Raw genomic sequence first — 21,573 nt, forward strand, 5'->3', positions numbered from 1 at the left:
TTCTAGCCGGAGCTTACGTAGTTAGCGTAGTAGGCGTTAAGCAGTTAGCGTGTAGTCAGTGTAGTCAGTACGTTCACGGCTAGCCGGAGCTTACGTAGTTAGTTCAGTTAACACGTGTCATCATTTAAGATGGATGACATGACAGATGTGAATGTGTTCCTGAAACACTCCCACTATCAACGCCAGCCCGAAGCGTGGTGATCGGACGCGGTACGTGTCCTCCCAACCTGTTCATACCACCACTATCCACGTCGGCGTGGAGTTGAACTTATAAACTGTGGCGAGCGCAGCAAACCCCACGAGGGGGTGCGTATTAATTGACGTGTATTCCGTGTCCTCTTGTGGGGCTCGATGTGCTGTCCACGCTTCGGGCTAGTTTTACGCGTGCGCTCGCCACGCTTCGAGCTCAGTGGCTTGCTGTGCTCGCCACACTTAATAAAATCAACTCCACGCCGACGTGGATAATGGGGGTATAAACAGGTTGAGAGGACGCGTAACGCGTCTCCTTGCGGGGCTCGCTGCACTCCCCACGCTTCAGGCTGGCATGGATAGTGGGGGTTTGAAAAGGAGGCATTTGCCAGTATGTATCATGGAGCACTGGCAAATATGTCCTTTATTGTGCATGAGATGCACTTGCGCCCGCACCCCCCTTTGTGCACGAGACGCACGTGCTACCAAACCCCTAAACCCGTCTCCCAGAAGCGGACATGGGTAGGGTTGCCATACCCTGCCGCAAAAATAACTGAGACGCATAAGCCTCTGAGATACTTGTGCATCTCAGGCTTATGGAGCTCCTCTCCGCCGTTGCCCACATAATTGCCTCTCCGCCAGTGCAGGGGATCTAGCGGTTACCGGCGCTGTGTGAGAGGCGCTCACTAGGCTTACCAGGGACACTGAGGACAGAGCTGCAGTTCACAGGGACAGTACAGTGACTACGCTGCCTGATGGGGACACTACGTTGACTATGCAGGGCTGCCGCGGGGACACAACGCTGACTAAGCTAGGCAGCCATTGGGCTATGGGGACACTACGCTGACGTTGGGCTACGCAGACAACATAGCTTAGCCTACCCTGAAAACGTAGCGTAGGCTATATTGGTATTTTTCTTGCAATTTATACATATTTTTAGTAGACCACTGTGATGAACCTACAACCAAAATAAATGGACAATAAACAGGCGCTGATTAAAAAATGGTGATTTGTGGTACTAGGGGTAAATGTCCTCTCTGTTGTCCACAAGATTTACTGGAATTCCAGAGGTTTCCTTATTGGACCACACTGACCTGAGTGTGGGTCCCTATGTACACATAGCGTTTTCTTTATCCAATTTTTCTTATTTCACCACCCCACGTACATGGTATTTAGTATCACAACTGACCTGGGGACTGGTCCCTAAATTCACGTAAAAGGTATCTTTGGGTAAAGTGTATCCTCCAATATACTCCAAAAACAACCAGTGGTACACACCATTCACATTAGGAAACAAACTGACCTGTATGAAGGTCCCTATGTTCACGTAGCGTGTCCTTCAATCCCTCAATCCTCCTTGGGTAAAGACCAATAACACATATATTATCCTCCTCACCTGGAATGAGTCTGAATATTTTGTGATGCCCTGATGGTATGGGTTGATATCAGTCTATCGATAATATATGTGGTCTTTACCTGTGAAAAGCTCCCATTTTTACTACATTTTTATTGTGTATTTTACTTGTCTGGGAATAAACTTGTTTTGGAGAAAATTCTGGTACCGCCCATACTTTGACTCAAGGAGGATTGAGGGATTTAAGGACACGCTACGTGAACATAGGGACCTTCATACAGATCAGTTTGTTTCCTAATGTGAATGGTGTGTACCACTGGTTGTTTTTGGAGTATATTGGAGGATACGCTTTACCCAAAGATACCTTTACGTGAATTTAGAGACCAGTCCCCAGGTCAGTTGTGATACTAAATACCATGTACGTGGGGTGGTGAAATAAGAAAAATTGGATAAAGAAAATGCTATGTGTACATAGGGACCCACACTTAGGTCAGTGTGGTCCAATAAGGAACCCTCTGGAATTCCAGTAAATCTTGTGGACAACAGAGAGGACATTTACCCATAGTACCACAAATCACCATTTTTTAATCAGCGCTGGTTTATTGTCCATTTCTTTTGGTTGTGTGTATTAAGGAGTGGTGCTCATTGGACAAGAAACCAGGCAGCGGTTATTGAGAGCGCAGTAAAGCTGAGAAAAATATCACTGTGATGAACCTGTATGTTAATTTCCACCTTTTAGACTTTTCCTTTTCCCCCAACTATTTATGTAGGTTTACTTTATGTGGTGTTTTGTATCATGTATTCAGTAGCCTGTATATAATAGACATAAGGGTGCAGTTACATTAGTTCTCTAAACAGGCTACCACCAACCTTAGCATATAGACAATATACATGTGAGAGATCACTCACAAATTAGGAAAATTTACTCTAGAACAGGTCAAAATTTCTTGCACTGTCGAGTTCCAGGAATAGGATGGTTCTCTTAGGTAACAAGAATTCTTCCTTCTTAATAAAGGATACAACTTCAATAAAAAGCCACTGTATAAATGCATACCAGCCTGGGCCTTCCACAACGGAATTTAGAATGCGTAAATAGGTGAGTTCCAGGCTAAACACCTTTTTCAGTTCCAGATGTTATACTTCCTCAGATCTAAATATGAGCAATGCCTGTTCTTCACTAATGCATTTCAATTTGGTCAGTCTTAATCAAGGTGTGACCTTGAATAAGACTGACTAAGTTGAAAAACAGAAAACACTGCTTGAACACTTAGCAGGGATGGATAAAACAGGTGCTGTTAAATATCTACTGCTCGTAGTCAGGCTGCTTCCCGATGTTCCACAACAACCAGTCAGACAACTTCTTGTTAGTTGGAGACACTATTGCTTGGGGTGCCAGATAGCGCTCCGACAGTCGGGATTCCAATGGTCATTACTCTGACATCGGAATCCTGATAAATGTGTGACAGTCGGGATCACAACTGATAGGGGCCATTCTCCCTTGTGGGGGTTCACGACCCCCATAGAGGGAGAATAAATTCTGTGGCGAGCACTCGTAGCCCTCGCCCCCCTGTTGGAGTGCCGGCAGTCAGGATTCTGATGTTGAACTAATGACCGTCGAAATCCTGACTGTCTGAACATCATACCACACCCATTGCATGCACACTGTATTCCATGACTATTCAATGACTAGATAGCAACATGATGGCTAGATTCAATGCCACGGGGGGTAACGTGATAAGTTCTTGTATGAACATACACTTCCATGCATTTGATGACCAAATTCTTTCATGCAGTGCAACCTTAAGCTCACCTCCGCTCTGGCGTTAGTACGCCGGAGCTCCCCTGCTCAGGAATCTTTGCGGCGGGTCAGGAGGACTCGGGCGCCTGAACTCCGAGTCCCCCCGAGCCGCCCCGAACCTGCTGCCTACGTCGCTGCAGTATGGCGATTGGCAGCGGGGAGTTCCGGTGTACAATCGCATGAAGTTGGTGTATTATTATTATTAGTATGAGAAGGACTCTGCATGCCTTGCAGTTTTTGGTCATGTATAATTTTCAGATCATTTGAGTTTTAACCCTTTGAGTACAAAGGGATTTTGTCAAAATAGGTGGGAAACTGTTATTCACCATTGTGGCCTGTAATGTTTACCTTCTATAGGAAATATAATCTTTTTTTACACATGTTTTATTTGAATCTATATAACAAATGTGAGCGGCACTGGCATTTTTAGTTGATATTTTGGACATCTCTCACAGAAATGTTGGCAAAGGGTTAAGCAAACAATGAAGTGTGTATTATTTTCACACTTACTATAAGAGCTTTCAGAAATAATTATTGCATAAATATAACTCTAGGCAGTGAATCATATTTTGCATCCATATTTAAAGATTTTTATTGTTGTTTTTCTGGAAGGGTGTATGTGTTATTATAAGGAATGACTGTTTATTCTTGAATCAACCATTAATTCTTTTCTTTTATGAGTTTGAACCCCTTCAGTGTTTTTTTTCTTTTTTAAGGTATCGCTCCCGAAGGGGCGGCTTTTTTTGGGGGAGCACTCCCTAAAAAAAAACCCCACCATTGTCTCCCCCGGGGCTGGGCAGCGGCTCTGAGCACTATATCAGCCGCTGCCCGGCCCTGACCCTTTTTACAAAACCACAGCAGGTTTGGTTTTGTAAAAGACACATTACAAGAAAAATTAACCCCCTTTAAAAATGTTAGGAAATGTAATTTCATCTTGAGAAAAGTATAGTAATGAAAGGTAAAAATGGTTTAAGTTTAGTTCCTGATAAACCGAACAACACGTTTAATTCCACCCTTGAGATGCCTTGTATAAAATAAACTATTGCCTTAGCTAACAAAATAAATACTGATCTGTCTTTAAGTTAAAAAATCTAATTATATTCTACAAATGTATAATCTCTAGCATACTTTAATTGTTATCTTTAACCCTTTGAGTGCCAAGTGCATTTGGACTTAGCCCCACCCCGCCAGCCAATCATGGTCCGGCATGGGGATTTTCCCAGACCATGATTGGCTGGCGGGCAGGGCTAAGTCCCGGTCTGGGGGCGAAGCTCCGGATGTAAACATACCCGCCCCCAAATACTGGAGAACATTACAGAGGGTCCGGAGAAGCCCTGAAGATCAGCATGGTGAGTATAATTTGCTTCCACAGGTACCCCAATATGGATTCTACTGGATAAGGGGACCAATCTTCTCTCAAGTCAGGTGAGTTGGAATGTATGGGCTCCGTTTGTAAAGTTATACTGTAAGTGTGTCTCTGTGTTTTTTTTTTAACTATTTGTACTGCTGGGGCACTACTAGTCCCAGTGGGCCCTTTATTGCCCCGCATGCTGGGACTTGCTGACCGGTCAGAGAGATGAATGCTTTGGCCGGGGGGGACTTGTATAAAAAGTCTCCCCCCGGCTGTGGCATTACCTTGCTGGCTGGTTGGGCCCGGTGCTGGTTCTTGAAATACGGGGGACCCCTAGTCATATTGTCCCCCGTATTTTGGGAACCAGGACCGGCCCTTGAGCCTGGTGCTATTTTTTTTAAATCCAGGGAACCCCAACATGTTTGTCCCTGTGATCTTATGAAACCAGGACCGGCTCTTTCAGCCAGGGGCTGGTTATGCACAGGAGGGGAGACCCCACACCTTTTTTTCCAGTTTTTTGAGGATTTAACCCTTTGTTTGGACAGAACCATGCACAGATCACAATGATCTGTGCATGGTTCTGTCAAATTCGCCAGTCAAAACCTGGTCTAATTTTTAGGCGAAATCGCACCTTATTATATGGATGCGAATTGAAGTGTGACTAAAAATTGTCACTTCAAAATGTGCGATTTTGCGGCAAAAAAGTGCAATTTTTTACCGCGAATCGCACCCTATTACATGTGTGATTTTTGGAAAACGTGCGATTTCGGCCGTTTTTTTACCCCAAATCGCACATGTCTAAAAAAGTCGACCCCTATAACATTTCGCCCCTAGTATTTACATTATATAGGAAATAAACTTTTTTTACACAACATTTTTCATTTAAATTATAAGTGTGAGGGACGCAGGCATTTTTAGCAGATATCTTGAACTTCTCTTTCAGATGTTGGTACTCAAAGGGTTAAGAAGTTGTAATTTGCATATATTTAAAATCTTCTCTATTATTTATTAGTAATGAGGGTAATTAAATACATTATAAAAAATTGTATACATAACTTTATTAAATAAATGCTTTGCCATGACAAATAAAGACAAAGATAGAATGAGTAACATAAATTATAAGATGAATAAATAGTATACAGCAATCTTCACTTTTTTTTTTATAAAGTGTGAGATTTTTTCCGTCTTTTATTAAGTACAAAATGTTAAACAGAGAACTTACAGTTTCCATTGTGTTCAGAAATTTCACAATTTTTTTTTTTATCTATATAGGTTTTTTTATTAATATTTTTTTTACACCGGTTAAGATTATGAATAACTGTAATGTAAAGATGGAAATAAAACCCAAACAATTAAAGAGATACAGGATCATGTAAAATGAATGCAGTGACTATTGCAGTACAGAAAAACAAAAAAAGGCAAAACTGAGTGTTGTTATAAAAGGCAAAAAACTGTGTTAAGGGGAGATCCTGTGCTGATAAGTTATGGCGCCTGACATTGTGATTGTTTTTCCACAAACTGAGAAGCTGGTGGTACACTGACTCAAAATGAAGTCCGCTGGTTGAAGAAATGTGAAAGAAATTATTTAAAAAAAAATAGTGCAAAAATACTCCTGAAGTAGTGGTTTAAAAAAAAATGTAAAAACAAACAACAAAACAAAAAGCACAAAACAAGGCTATAATGCCACTTTGGCAAAAGAATTACTTTCACAAAATGTGTTACTCCAACTGGAAACATTCTTTAACCAACATGAGCACATTTATAACGAGGAAAATATGTATTTACAGTTTTTAATTGGGCAACATCTACCCCATTATTTATATGCGATTTCCTCTTTGTCCACAGCTCACAGAAAAAGGTTTTACACTTTATAGCTCCACCATTAGGAGCTCTAGGTGGATCATAATATTTTTCAAGTACTGAAGTGCTGAAAATCGCAGTTTGACTTCAAACTATAATTTATTACATTCATTTTTTTCCTGGTGGCATGTCTAGAAATGAAGGGGAACATATGTAAAACAATATTCAGCATACGCAAGATCGCATGCAAAAGGCCACCTACCATAATATGCAAGTTGAAAAAATAAGGACGTCTTCTAAAGTTTGAAAATATCTGAAAAATTTCTGAAAACCTTACAGGACTCAAAATGTTTGCTACAAACCTTAATTCGCTATGCAACAGTGTGAAAGCTAGTGTGTATTCAGTCATCTGTATAGCCCAACATTTTCACATGGGACAAAGGCCTGCCCCAATTTGGCCAATAGCATAAAAATTCTGCTCTCCTGTGTGCTAATCCCGTTCTATTCAAAGCCATGAATGGGATTGCCCAACCAAATTTGAGACAGTTGGGTGTTTTTTGTTATCACTATTATATAAAATATCTCAACTTCTAAAAACTCTCTGAAACTATTTTATGTAAGGCAACTTTACATTTCATATTTAGTAGTCTTTAAAAAAAAATATACAAAAAGAGCTCACAGCTACAATGTAAATCCTGAAAAAATAAATAAATGGGGGAATTCTGAGCAGGTTGTTCCTAAAATCAAGATAATTGAAAATATGATGTTTAAAGGTAGCTTGGATCATACAATCCCCCAAAATGAGAGCTAACTTAGTTTCACTTAGCTTTGGAACTCTCTGCAGTGTTTTAACTTCCAGGAAAGAGCCCAGAGCTATTAAATTGGAGCCCCCAGAGGGCATACCTTCCAACTTCTCAGTCAAGTAAAGAAGGACAGCTGCGCCCAAAATTAGGGGGTGTGGCTTAGCGGCAAGGTGGAGTGGCCTACAAATCGCATCATTCCCGTGAGGCCATGCCCCTTTTCCCCGCTGTGAGGGCCTGACCAGCGGCTCTGTAAGCTGCTGGCCAGCACCCAGCCTCTCTGCATGAGCACAGCGTCTATTCTCCGGATGACAGGGGGGACTCCCAACCGCCCCTCCCCCCACTGCGAGACACTGCCAGCCCCAGGCAGGACACAGGAATGTCCTCAAAAACCAGGACGTTCCTGCTGAAAGTGGGACAGTTAGGAGGTATGCCAGAGGGTGCATTTATTGCAGATTTCTGCTGAGGCTCTCTTGAGAAGCAAACAGAAATCTACAGTAACTAGTACTTCTATGGTTAGTAGAAGGTTTTTGGTCAATGGTAATGGTATAGCTCCAGGCACTTAACCCAGCAGCTACTGTATGGCTTAATGTGCTTTAGCAATGGGCTTCCCATGGAAAATAACTGAATAGCTTTGTGCACTTATCCTGTGGTAAGCCCGGATGCTAATTGAATCTACCCCCAAGTTTCTGCTGACTTAAACGTTGGGTGCATCTCAGCCAATACAAATTAACTGGACCAGGAAAGTACCTTTATAGTTTTAGAAACATATAATTCTTCAAATCCTGGCAGGAGATAATATGTACAATGCTGTTTGTCAAGTATTAGATAGAGAATAGAAACAAAACAACAAAACCTGACTTTGATATTCCTAATATGGTCATTTCTAACATCACAAAGTCCCGATACACTTACTGATCACCAACTTGCTAATAGCGGCTATAACAAAATAAATAATGAAAGGGAACCCAATATTTTTTTTCTTTAGACTACATGTTAATAAGTAGTCTAAAGTACTTACAATATTTTGTTATAATTCTAGGATATGCCATATCATTTGATAGTTTGTTTTTCAATAAAATGAATCCGGCTAATTACTGTATGTGGTTTCCCTTTAGAACAGGTTGATGGTATAATACCCTGTTTCTAGGTATATTTAGCCCTCTTACTATCTTACTAAATTTGCAGAAAGATTTTTAATATTGGCAACAGGACTAAAGAGGGTGTGTCCTATTTTTGGAGTATACACAAATACAACTAGGTAAGTTGCACTGTGCATTTTGCATTGAAACCCCCCCCCCAATTAAACATTGTAGGACTGATTCTGTTGTAGGAGCAATGCCCCCCAAAAAGCAAGACACTTGGCACATGGACAATCCATGTTACAATGCAATAGGTGCAAATACATTTATATGTTTTTGCTTGCAGTGTAAATATTGGCTGATTTTGCATGTAGCCCAGAAATGCTGGATAGCTTTATTTAACACTGCAATTTAGATTTGAGGTTGGAAATATACCTCCCAAATCTAAAATTCCCCAGCACAATTTATATCTGTTTTATCTGGAGTGCAATATGTTTTTACCCAGGTGAAAATTTTAATGATTTTGTTTGCTTTGCTCCCAACTCAGACCTGTGTATGTTTAGCAAGAGGCCAATAGGCTGCCGCTAAATGTACTTACTAAAAACAACTAAAGCAATGCTGACAAGACCTAACAGTTACCAATACTATGGTCATTGTGGCTTACTCAACAACATGGTTTTACTTTCAAAATTGTGCTGCTACCGTGATCAACCAATCAAAATTTTGTTCTCACCTCCTACACTGCATCAAAAATGAAAGCCCTAATAACTACGCTTACTGCACGACAATGTTGAACAAGCCCAACTGTATGGATGATGATTTTTATCTTGCTATCATTCAGGATTGTTATTGGTCTACAATTACAAAATACGTTTTACAAAACAATGTCACATACATATTCCATCTACAGTGTTAGTTGCTTGCCATTGGTGATGTAAAAAATATTAAACTAATAATAAACTAACAATTAAGTAAAAAACACAAAAGCACAAGTAGAAAAATAGCCTAAAACTGGGGCACTACATCTGTCAAAATGGCAGTGGGTGTAATAAAGGAGATGACATACTTCTACATTGGTTTCCAGTGAGAGTCCTGTAGCGGGATGGTCTAGTACAGTGGTAGCCAACTCCAGTCCTCGAGAGCTACCAACAGTTCACGTTTTCTAGATCACCTAGCTGGGCACAGGTGCACTCATTATCGACTGACACATTAGAAATGATCCACAGCTGGAGATAATTACTTCACTTGTGATTCTGTGAGGAGACCTGGAAAACGTTAACTGTTGGTAGCTCTCAAAGACTGGAGTTGGCTACCACTGGTCTAGTTCATACTATATTGTAAGAAATGTTGTGTCTAATTATACAGGGACAGACTAAAATGCCTTTTGATTTATTCTAATGTCCTTATAGAAATTTTGACATTTTAGTGTATACTAGGTGTTGGGATCTTATTAAAATATCCTAATATTGCTGGCATATTAAAAATTGTTGGATACTAGCTGCAATTTAGTGCAGCCTTGATTTGGTAACATTTTTCCATAGTGTAAAAAAAAAACAAAAAAACAACATCACTTGTTGGAATAAAACACAAAAACTACAAAAATACAGAACCCATAATAACTAGCATTATGTTTAGATTCTCACTTTGTCCTTTTGGTAAAGGGGACTATTCAGCCAATGTGTGTTATTCTGATTGCATCTACATATTGTCCACTTCAAGCTGATAAAAGCTTGTCACAAATTCAGTGATCTAAAAAAGAAATGTTTTACTTTACCCTTGGACTACTCCAAGGAAGGCAGAATAATAGGACTGTTCTAGAACTTACATTTCAAAATATCAGGAGCTGTATGTTCCATTGATAGTTTAGGTCACCAACCTCAACCAACATCAAGTAAGGCATAAGCCGTGGTATTTGCCACTGGTCTCTAAAGTCACACAGATCAGGAATACAAGCTTTAACCAGAACTAAAATACATTTGTTTCTTACAGGAGTGAGAATACAAAGTTTCAAGACATAGTACGCAACACAGTGCTGAGAACATTCAGAATTTCAAAAGGAATAAGCTTATTTCCATTAAACATTTCAACAGAAAACTTGGTGTTAGGTTCCATCAGTTTTTTTTGTTTTGTTGCAAAGTTCACTTGTCAACTCATTGTCTTGCATGTTTCCATATAGAGATAAAAGGCAGCAAAATGTAGGAGTGCCATGCTTAACCATGAGCAACACTACTTAAAGTCGTGTGAATGCCACCCATCATGGCCGTCTGAAGTCAAGGTTGGAACTACCACTTCTGAAATCCTTCAAATTCTCAAACTGAACCCAGTCCTTTTTAGTCCTTAGCATTTAATTCTGAAGACAATACTTTATATTCAGCCATAATTTTCTTTAGTACAAATGAACAGTACATAATCCAGCAGAGCCATTTGCCTTTAACAATGTATTCTTCTGAGAAACAAGTGGCAGATTCCATGGGACTGATCTTCATGTTGGTGTTTCTGTTTTCCTAACTTTTACACGGTTTTCTATCTATTCCACCTAAACCTTTAACTAGTTCAGAGTACAAAAAAGTATTGCAAAAAAAAAAAATGCTTCCATATGGCTTTGTAAGACTCAGAATAGTGTCTAAAGCCTTCATTCATTTAAAGCTTGAGTCATTTGACCTTCCATTACCCAAGAACCATCAGCTAAACCCTCTAACTTAGTCAGTAACTCAAAGATTAACTCAATTATTTTCAGATGCATTAAAAAAGTTGCAACCTGTCCATATAGCTTATATTTTTCAACAAACTATTGAAACGTCATTAAGAGAAACAGCACCAATCATACTACAGAGGGGGCAGGGGTGTGGGAATTTGTGTTTTTCTACAACTATTTTAGTGCCATATTGCCCTTGAATTAGTGAAAAGGGGACCTGGACCAGCGGGTGATGCCTTCAACTATGAAACAAAAATAATAAAATGGGCAATTAAAAAAAAGTGGTAGTTATTGATATTTTAACATTCTATTTATACTATGGAAACAGAAAACAAAAAGTAAAATTAATAAAAAATAATTGTAGAAAAGAAACAAAAATGTCACAGCTTTTAAGCAAATAAGGCATAATAAGACTTACTGCTGTAGAAACAAGCTATTAAAAACCAAACAATGATTCTCTACAGACCCAGCTGTGATTGAGTACATAGGGTTCTAATGGCTGAAAAGAAAAAAGTCTTTGTATAGAGTGGGCTGGCATCAGGCCTCATATATACCATGCCTTATATGACACGGAGTCAATGCAAGGAGAAAATAATTATTGAAACATATAGCACTGCCACTGCCCTCAAGCAATAATTTCTAAATATGGAGTGCATCTTCACAAGTGTCCTGTGCTCGTCAAAATAGAGAAAAAAATTCTATTAGTATTAAAGTGACAGGTTAGCAATTTCTAGAGCTTGGGCCAATCAGTGAAAAACAAACCAGAATGTCACCTCCTGTTCATCTCTCCTCAATGCGTTTCACCAACACTTGATTTATTGAGAGTGACTTGCAAAGGTACACAGGCTGGAGCTAATATTGGGTCTGCTGACTGATTGGTTATCTCTAGCATATTTTTTCAGGCCTTTCGGTGGGGCAAGCCCTGAAATTTACAGACCACCGACTAGATTTCTCATTTAGAAACAAAACAAATATTTCTGACCACATACATTTCTCTGAAATATTACACATGTGCTGTGATTTCTCTCAGTCAGTTGATACCAAAACAGAGACAGCATGGAGCTAACACAAGCTTATTGGGACTTTCCCATTGTCAAAAATAAACAAAATAATATATTTTTTTTTAAATTGCAACAGATCTTCTCTAGGGGAAACCCCCAACCTTCTCTCTAGAAACATATTTTACTTTTCTGTTGCCTCAAGCTTCACACTGTGGTTTATAAACTCAATAGACAATCTCTTTTCCTCGGCTTCTTCATCATTGTCTTTTTTTTTTTTTACTTCTCAAGTTTTCAAGATTGTTTTTTCGGTATTGCCGATGAGATGAGGAAAAAAATACAAGTTAAACCAAAAAAAAAAAAAAAGGAGAAGATTCCGCTGGGATATCCCAGGAAAAAAAGGTACAAAAACAAGAGTGATCATGTCCATCTGACCGCTGTGGGTTATTGATCAGGCGATCATTCGATGTTGCTGCTGTCAAAGCTGTGGCACTGCAGATCACTGGTGGCGTAGTCACTACCAGGAAGTTTAAGTCCATATTTATCTACACACCAGCAGATTCCACGCTTGCGGCCTCTAGAAGGTTTGCACTGCCGGAAAACAAGACATAATTTAATTTAGTTGAATGGATGAACTGAATGATATATGTGCCTCAGAACACTGTGCTGTTGTTGGATACGGCTCCTTTCACTATATAAATGTCTTCCCATATCAACTGTATACTTCTGGGTACCCTGCTTCTTCCACTATATACCTCTCAGTTTGTGTCTTTCTGCTGTCTCCACTCTGTTCCTCACATGAAGACATTGGGATGTATTCAATACGGGGTTAAACGGCGGGGATCGCAGAAAACAAGCGATCCTCGCGCTGGCCGCTAACTCAAAGCGCCAAGGAAATCCTCGCTCTTAGAGGAGAACGAGGAATCCCCTAAACAGCGATGGCTTGCGGCTAATGCAGGGAGCCCGCTGCATTTAGCCACAAGCCTTGCTGTTTTATCGGCCGCATAGGCCGTTTTCCCCTCGCTCCAAAAACCTAGCGAGGGGGAAACGGCACGTGTAGGGGGTCAGTTGAATACTGACCCTGTGAGCTGTGACAGCGAGCAGAAAGCATTAAGTACACCCCATTGCCTTTGTCACATATAGGGCCTTATTCTAGTTCACTCTTTCTGACAAAATCCTTCTTAGATGGACAAAACCATGTGCACTGCAGGTGGGGCAGATGTTACTTGTGCAGAGAGAATTAGATTTAGGGGGGGGGGTTTACTTCAAAGTGAGATCTATATTGCAGTGTAAAAATAAAGCAGCCAGTATTTACCCTGCACAGAAACAAAATAACTCACCCAAATCTAATTCTCTCTGCACATTTTACATCTGCCCCCCTGCAGTGCACATGGTTTTGTCCATCTAAGAAGGATTTTGTCAGAAAGAGTGAACTAGAATAAGGCCAATATAGTTCTGTCCTCAATAACACATCACTCATCTCCTGATATACTCTGCTGCTTGTGACTCTGCTCCTTCAACTCTCAGTCTGTCCTTACGCTTGTTACACATATATCCTGAAATACTCTGCACTGCAGTGCACATTCCTATGATGAGCACTTCTATCCATGTCAACTTCAAATTTGGTGATGCACAAAGATGAGATTAATAATAATAATAATAATAACAACAACTGTCCTTATGCCAATCTAGCCTCACTAATATGGCTTAGTGACCCTGTTTTGGCGATTAACGCATTTTAATGTGAACAGAAAAAAAAGTATATCAGAATTAGGGGGGATTGAATTTTGGATTCTGACTGTTGAAAAGTGTATATGCTGGCCCGTTAACGCCTGGCTTGACAGGAGGAATTCGATGTTTCATCTGTCGAGTGGTTAAAAGGGGGCGTGCCAGCGAAAACACCTGTGAATTGTCAAGATTCGGCTGTGAATTCGACAATCCACGGCCGTTTCCGACAAGGCAAATCTGACTGGTTTCAAAATCGGATCTGTTTTGTGGAGATCTGTCTTCAATGCAGTCAGCATTGAATAGGCATTGAATACACGGTGGGTGCTATTTCCCCTGTCGGAAATAACACCTGGATATGAATTTCCCCCTTTATTAATGAAAGTTGATTGGAATGTGGCAGATTCTCTTACTTGTTTCCTTTTGAAGAATCCTTTCCGGTCACAGTTAGGGATATAAAAAGCTCTTGGGTACATGCGATGTGAAACCTTCATGTCTTGCATTACAGTTTCCATTTGCCTACGACAGGGACCCTGAAAGAAACGTCAGCCATTAGGCATTGCGGTAGGTGGAATCACTAGTACCATATGTATCCATTTAGTGCTCCCCAATCCCTTTGCAACCCTTACTTACTATCTCAATGATGTACTCAGGGGAGGAGTGCGTCTGAGATTTGGTTTCCACAGATACGATCCTTGCGGCAGACTGTTTCTTATGCCGGAAATTGTTTAAAGCTATAACCTTGTGATCAGGGACCCCTCGCATTCCTTTACGTGGCTTTGGGGGATAGATTTCATCAGTTTCTGATGCAGTAGGGTTTTCCTCTGTCGATTCTCGCTCTGCAAGAGAGTAGGAAAGAATAATACACGTTATTGCAAGTGGATATTTCTTAACATGAATTAAACACATAAACTTGTAAGCTAGCACAGCCTAGAATATCAAAGTTACTTGTTCAAGGTTGGAACCAGACACAAATTACATACAAATCAGGAATCTGAAAAGTTTGTATGTAGAAGTCTGTATTCATTCTTTAAAGGATCATCATTTCCACAAGTTGTTTCTTTCAAGAACTAAGGGGTTGATGTAGCAACCAGTGAAAACAGTGGAAAAGTGTTGCCCATAGCAACCGGTCAGCTTAGAGGAAGCTGCAGGTTTAAAAATGATAGGCAGATTCTGATTGCTTACTAGTGTCAAATTCTCCACTGCTCCACTGTATGGGTTGGGTGGTGTTGGAGTTCATACCAACTGTCATTGCATTTGATGAGCAGTCAAGAACCTGTGTAATTCATATGTGTGCTTATTAAAGGGATGATCTGGCAACCATAATCATTATGTTTGTATGACCATGGAGCCTATAGACCAGGCAAACTCCTGCGACCAGCAATCATAAGGGGGCTAAAAACGAGAGAACACACCCGGCGATTTATCACCGGTGCACACTCCAATCGCTGGCAATATGGTCGCTCAGCGACCATATTGCCAGCGATTATAGCCTATGTGTACGCACCTTAAAGGTATGTACACATGGAGCAATATATTGCTTAGTGTCTCCTTTTCATCAGCGACCAGAGATGATCGCTAATGAGAAGGAGAAACTGCCTGGGGAAAAATCTGACTGCCGGGGAAAGCGCTGGAGTATTGTGTTCCCGTCTCCCAGAACTCTCTCTGTCTTTCTGTCCTGTCTTCTCCAATCTCTGTGCATCATGTGTCTCTCGGTCCTGTTTGTGTGTGTCTATTTATCCTTGCCAGAGAGTTTAAGGGTTATATTAACTAAAGTGCAGGTTTTAAGAAGTGGAGCTATTGCCCATAGCAACCAATCATATTCTACCATTTACTTAGCAGTAGCTGGGATCGGATTGGTTGCTATGGGAAACATTAACTTCTATCAACTCGATGTGTGTGGGGGATGCAGCCAAAGTCACTGTAGGTAAATTATATTTTATATATTTTTGTAAAAAAAGTTTTATACTTTTAAATATATATTTAAATATATAATAGAACCAATTTGAATAGAAAAGACTTTGAATAAGGAACACTTCACTAACGATATTTATTTAAGACAATTTAACTGCAAAAAAGTGTTTTAAGCTTATTGCCACTGTTTTTATATATTTTGTTCCTATATCTAGCATACAGATTGGAAATCCAGCCTTGTCCCTGAGGCAAAACATCACAAAACAATATAAGCGCACACTGTACCCCCTCCGATATTGGAATTTTAAATAAAAGGACAAATGCAGATGAACTAGTGTTATCACCGAACTATGAGGCACGTAATAAACATAGTATATTACAGCATTTCAGTGATTGCTACATATATTCTGTTCACACTATTCATTACTCTTTGTTCTTTTTAAAGCAAGTGTACCAAAAGATAAGAATGATTTTGCATTAATGTAAACGCTATTGTTCTTAGCCATAAATATTGCTAACAAACCTGTATAGCTGTTAACAGACATCTGTTATCCTTAACCACCACTAGAGGGCGGTAAAACCCAACATTTTATGTTCCTGCTCTAAAAAACCATTGCTCATAGATCAGATTCCATTTGTTCACTTTTTGTGAATTTTGTTATACAACACTGCATCTTCACCAAGTAACTAACTGTCAGCAAGACCAGGTTCTTTTGAAAACTTAAGGAAATGGAAGTACAAACATTTCCACAATAATCTATAGCAAATGTCCAAGAAAGGGCTCCTTGACTAGATGTAGTTATTCAAAACTTTATACTGGAACTGATCCAGGTTCCAGAGCTCTGTCACAGGCACTTGCTGGCATAGGAGACAATGGCTATGTTGGAAATCCACGAACAGAGCAAAATGATGGTGCATTTAATCAGTTTCACTGCCACAAGTGTTAATTATGAAACATCTACACGCCTACATCAATTTCCAGCTCAGGTTCCAGTGACTTTCTGCCTGGAACTATTTTTGTTTGAGCATAATCCAACAGCATTAACCGTGTGCTGATGTGTCCTTTTCTCTACCACCTCTATTCCCTGGCAGAGATGTTCTCATCTAGGTCAGACCCAAGCAGTCGCATGGAAACAATAGTGTATGTAGCTTCCTGCAAGGCTCTGTTCCTATGGCCCATTGCAGATGACTATCAGTGTTTTTAAGCAAAAAAAAAAGATGCTGGAGTAAGAAAAAAACACTAGATTATACATACTGTATTTTCAAAAACGGACACATTTGTGGTAATTAAATTGCCGACAGAGTTGGCGAATTGCCGTAGTGTTTAAAACTCAGCAACAGCAGCGCAAATTGCACCCTTCATTGCAACACTTTTGATATCCAAACACAAGTAAATTGTGGTGAGTACTGTGGAACATTGACTGGGACAATACGTCACTGGCAATCGTACTACCCCCATTGTAGTAATGCAGTTAAATACAAGTGAATTGCGCAGGACCATAATTAGAAATCCATACGGCCGAACATTTTTTTTTTTTTAAATTAAGCCTAATCCCTAGTCCATACAGCAAGGCCAAGAATTGGGACACTGCCTCTAAAATCAGGACTATTTGTCCAAAACGTGAATTGTGTCATATTTGAGAAACCCCAGTATAGCAGGTTTATCAAGACGAAGAGGACCTGGTATAGGCGGAGGACAGATCACTAAAGTTCTAGACTTCTCTTCCAATCTGAAAAGTAGATTCTCCTCCCAACTTTCCTCCTTCTGTCAATGTCACTGTGACCTTGCGGTCAGCCTTTGAATACTTCTGAAAGGACCAGTTACATTCACATCAAATTCTTCTCCTAGCTCATTTACTACACCTCTCTCCCACTGCAAATAAAGAAAGGGAATTCAATTACAGCTCCCTCACAATAGACCCTAAGGAGCAGTGCAGGTGCAACAATACTCCTTGTCTGAATGGTAAAGTGCTGACCTCTGGATGGGATTACATTTCGGAGAAAGATAATAAAAAAGGAGAATAGCACACATCACTCCGCACATAAACGGACTATAATGAGGATGACACTGGGGGGAAATGTCTTAGTAAATATTGAACCAAGATTCCTTATGTACCGCCTGGAATTCTGAGACAGACACATAAGCACAGCTGCTAGATCTCCCAAACACGTCATCAGTGCAGACTCAGCAACTTGCCTGTATCATCATCTTAGATCCAAGGATCCTTCTCTCATACTCCCATATACTGTACCACTAGTTCCAAGCAAAGGGATTTTGGTTAAGCACCCAAGAAGTCTGCTTCAACAGGTGGCTGCACATGCTGTCACAGCTGTGTTGTGTGTGGAAGTTGCCCATCTGCAACTTAATGCAAATGCAGCAACAAAGCTCTTCCCTGGTGCTCTTCCCATATAAAAGACTGTGCAAGGACTGCAATGTCCACATTCAGCATCTGTAGACGCTATAAAAATTCCTGGTGCATCTTTACATGGTTGCACAATTGACACTTGCACCAGCCCAATGGTAATCTGAGTATTCCCTGCATTGTGAGTAATTGAGCCTCTCATTGCACGAACACATCAGCAAGATGCCTTTGATACTTCTATAATACGCCCATGAAATGAACGAAGTCTATCTGTTCAACCAGCTCCCACCAGGAATGCCCAGCACTGTGTGATGCATTGCGCAGTGATTTTTGTGCAACAGTGCCAGATTAAGTACGGGGCGACAGGGGCGGTTGCCCCAGGGCCCCCACACACCAGGGGCCCCCACATCGGCACTGTTGAGGTGGTGGTGGGTGGCAGGCAGCATGCGAAAGGAAGGGGTCCCTGAGACAGCTGGGCACTGCAGTCAGCAGCAGGGTCCCTGCGGCAGATGGGAACTAGTAGCGATACTATTTCCCATCCGCCGCAGGGACCCTGTCGCTGACTGCCCATCCACCGCAGGGACCACACCACTGACTTCCCATACGCCACAGGGACCCCGCTCCCCGTGTCCCTGCTGCCCAAGTACCACCTGCCTCCGAGGGCAATTTTGATGTCCAGGGCCCCCACAGACCATAATCCGGCCCTGTTGCTCATATGTAATGTCAGCATTGACCGAGATCCTGAATCAGGCCAAGATGGCAGCCTGGTGATAACAAATTCAAGGACTCGTGATCCTTTATGGCCAGCTGCCAATTGCTCCTAATACCCAATGAAAGTGACAAGCTTTCAAAATGTGTTCCTAAAAAAGACCCAGTTCTCTAGTATTAATACTTTAAAACTAGAGACGAGTGCGGACCCCGTGTTTTGGGTTTGGCAAAATCACCATCAAGTGTGTTGGTTTAGATTCAGATTTTTATTTGGTTTTAAAGCATTGAATAAATCAATAATCTATATATTTAAAAGGCTAATTACGCCTCACCTCTCAGGTGAAGTACCACCAGTGGCCACTAGAGGTCATTCCACTGACCAAATTACTCCTTAACAGACAGTAAAGCAAAATGATCTGTTTCAAACTTGCTGGATATGGAGGGCGGAAGCTGTGAAGCCAGAGATTGCAGATTGGAGCGGGTAGGAACTAAAAGCCGCCATTTTCCCATTCTCTCTGCGCATTCAGCCAGCTTGGTCTTCCAACGCTCAGTTTATAACATATCTTCGTCATTATAAATATTAAACCTGCTTTGTAATCTGGGAAATAATTTTGCATTTCAACCTTTCAGCCTACAAGCTTGTAGATCTGATTGAAAGAAAACCTGTTTGTTCCTACAATTTATACCTTGCACTAGTTCTTCCCCCGTGTATTATTTAGCATCATAAAATGTAACAGAAACCTGGATGTAAACAATATTCAGAAATGGAGCGCTATATTAATGTATGTGTCTGGACTGGAAAACCTTGGATTTATGGTCCTTCTGGGAGAGAATCGGTAAAACCACAGAAGGTCCTCTATTACAGGAGTATGACCCCAAACCAGAGAAAAGTAACATTGTTACACGTGCTAATAAGAGTTGCACAATCACCCCTTGTTCACGACCTGGCTTCTATTTGCAATTACGTGTTGAAAAGCATGGACTGTATGAGACTCATGTAAAGCTAGACAAATCCTGCATGTCTCAGTGTATTCTGGCTGTTAACCAATTCTTCTCTTTGTAGGCTTCTAGGAATTCTCAGCACCCCATTTTTAGCAGTAGTGCGGAATCTTAAGTGCCTTGTTCAGCTCTTACGGTTAGTTCTCAAACTTTTATTGATCTACCATAACTAAGTTTAAGGTGTGTCACTTCAAGTGCTTACTAAATTTTCACCACAACTTGGCCCAAAAATAAAATATCTAAACGATGTCTGTCTTATCTCCTGTTTTCTCCATCTCTCTATAGGGCGTATTCACCAAACGCAACAACCCCATGCAATTTAAATATCTAACTTGCCAGGATTTGTGTGGCTGCAAACTCAGATCTACTGAAACAGTTCATAACTGACTACTACTAACGCCACCAAGTTCAAAGCTAATGGTTGCGGTGAAGGTTCACACTGCCAGGTTCTGTCACCTTTACAGTGCATTTACAGCCCTCAAGGCACCTGAAGATGGCATTAGTTTCTGTGGCTAGCACAGTATATAGTATACATACAGTATATATATTGAGAGAAGGAGGGGCAAATGTAATGTAGTTAGTTTTGCGCATGTACATCAATTCTGGGCAGCTTTGCTTAAACTGCTGTTTACATGCCAATTTACAGTATGAAGGGCTGACAAGCTTTGTTGCTAGCACAATTGTGTGTTGTCACCAGTGATAGGAGGTTTTTCTTTTTTTTAGAATTTTGACCATATATGAAAGGGCTACTGCCAATTGGACTCTCCTGTTAACAATAGAATTTACCAAAGGCAGCTGAACTAGATGCACACAGCCTTACAAAAGTAATACTTAATAAATAAAAATACATAACTCAATCACATGCATCTAAAGCACCCCCCAAATATCTTATATACTGTGAAGGGTAAAAGCTGAAATAATAAAGCACAGCATTACAGTTACTATCACTGCAATACTATTTTCTTACCTAGGAGACTAGTAATACCGTTTCCCACCAAAAACCTGGGTCGGACCTAACGGTTTCAATCCAGATTGAAACTCCATTCACACCACAGGCTGGACCAGGGTTAGTGGCAGGTACGCCATAATCTCGACTGCCGCAATGCCGGCACTTTGTCCCTCTATGGGTGTTCACTACACCCATAGAGGGAGAATAAAATAATGTGCCGAGCACAGCGAGGCACCGGGCCCGCAAGGGGGGTGGGGATCCACAGCCCTCCCTTGTCGTCGGTCGGGCGACCGCCAGGATTCTATACTAATCCCGGTTCAGCCATTTCCACTAAAACAAATCCCATGTCAGTAGGAATGATATATTAACAAAATTACAGGTTACTGCTCATGCTCTTCTAGTGTCAAAGTCACCATCGTCTGACTTCGGCAGATATAACACAGCATGATATTAAATAGATACACACAATCCAGGCAGGTCCATGAAACCTTAAAGAAGTAGAAGGTGAATGGTAACTATAATGAGCTCTGCAAAACAGTTTATTAAGGAAGGCAATGATAGGGGAAACGGTTTTCAAAACAGGAGTCATTTTTAAATGAGTAGATGTCAAATGTGGTTACACCAGGATTGCCTATCTGACCCTCTCCATGAGGGAGAAAATGCTCTGTTCCTGGACTTCCCTTATAATGTATGATTGCCATCACCTGTGAGGAGCTAGGTAATTGATAAGAAAGGTATTTCACCACAGGTGATGGCAATTATACATTGCATGGAAGTCAAGGAACAGAGCATATTCTCCCTGAAGGAGACGGTTAGGTACATACTTGCCTATCTGACCCTCTCCATGA

General features: G+C 40.8%; 1 protein-coding gene across 1 annotated transcript in view; it reads right to left on the reverse strand.

Annotated features, from left to right (window-relative positions):
* Positions 1–7,043: 7,043 nt before the first annotated feature.
* The window catches only part of IGFBP5 (insulin like growth factor binding protein 5), a 28,290-nt gene continuing 13,760 nt past the window's right edge, over positions 7,044–21,573 (reverse strand). Inside the window, exons 2-4 of the mRNA XM_083153685.1 lie at positions 14,426–14,631; positions 14,206–14,325; positions 7,044–12,658 (exon numbers count right to left, since the gene is read on the reverse strand). Coding sequence (XP_083009811.1) covers positions 12,527–12,658; positions 14,206–14,325; positions 14,426–14,631 — 458 coding nt within the window. The 3' untranslated portion in view covers positions 7,044–12,526. The remainder of the gene's footprint in view (positions 12,659–14,205; positions 14,326–14,425; positions 14,632–21,573) is intronic.

This window comes from Crinia signifera, chromosome 7 (genome assembly GCF_055691185.1).
Source record: "Crinia signifera chromosome 7, ASM5569118v1, whole genome shotgun sequence".
Classification (NCBI taxonomy): domain Eukaryota; kingdom Metazoa; phylum Chordata; class Amphibia; order Anura; family Myobatrachidae; genus Crinia; species Crinia signifera.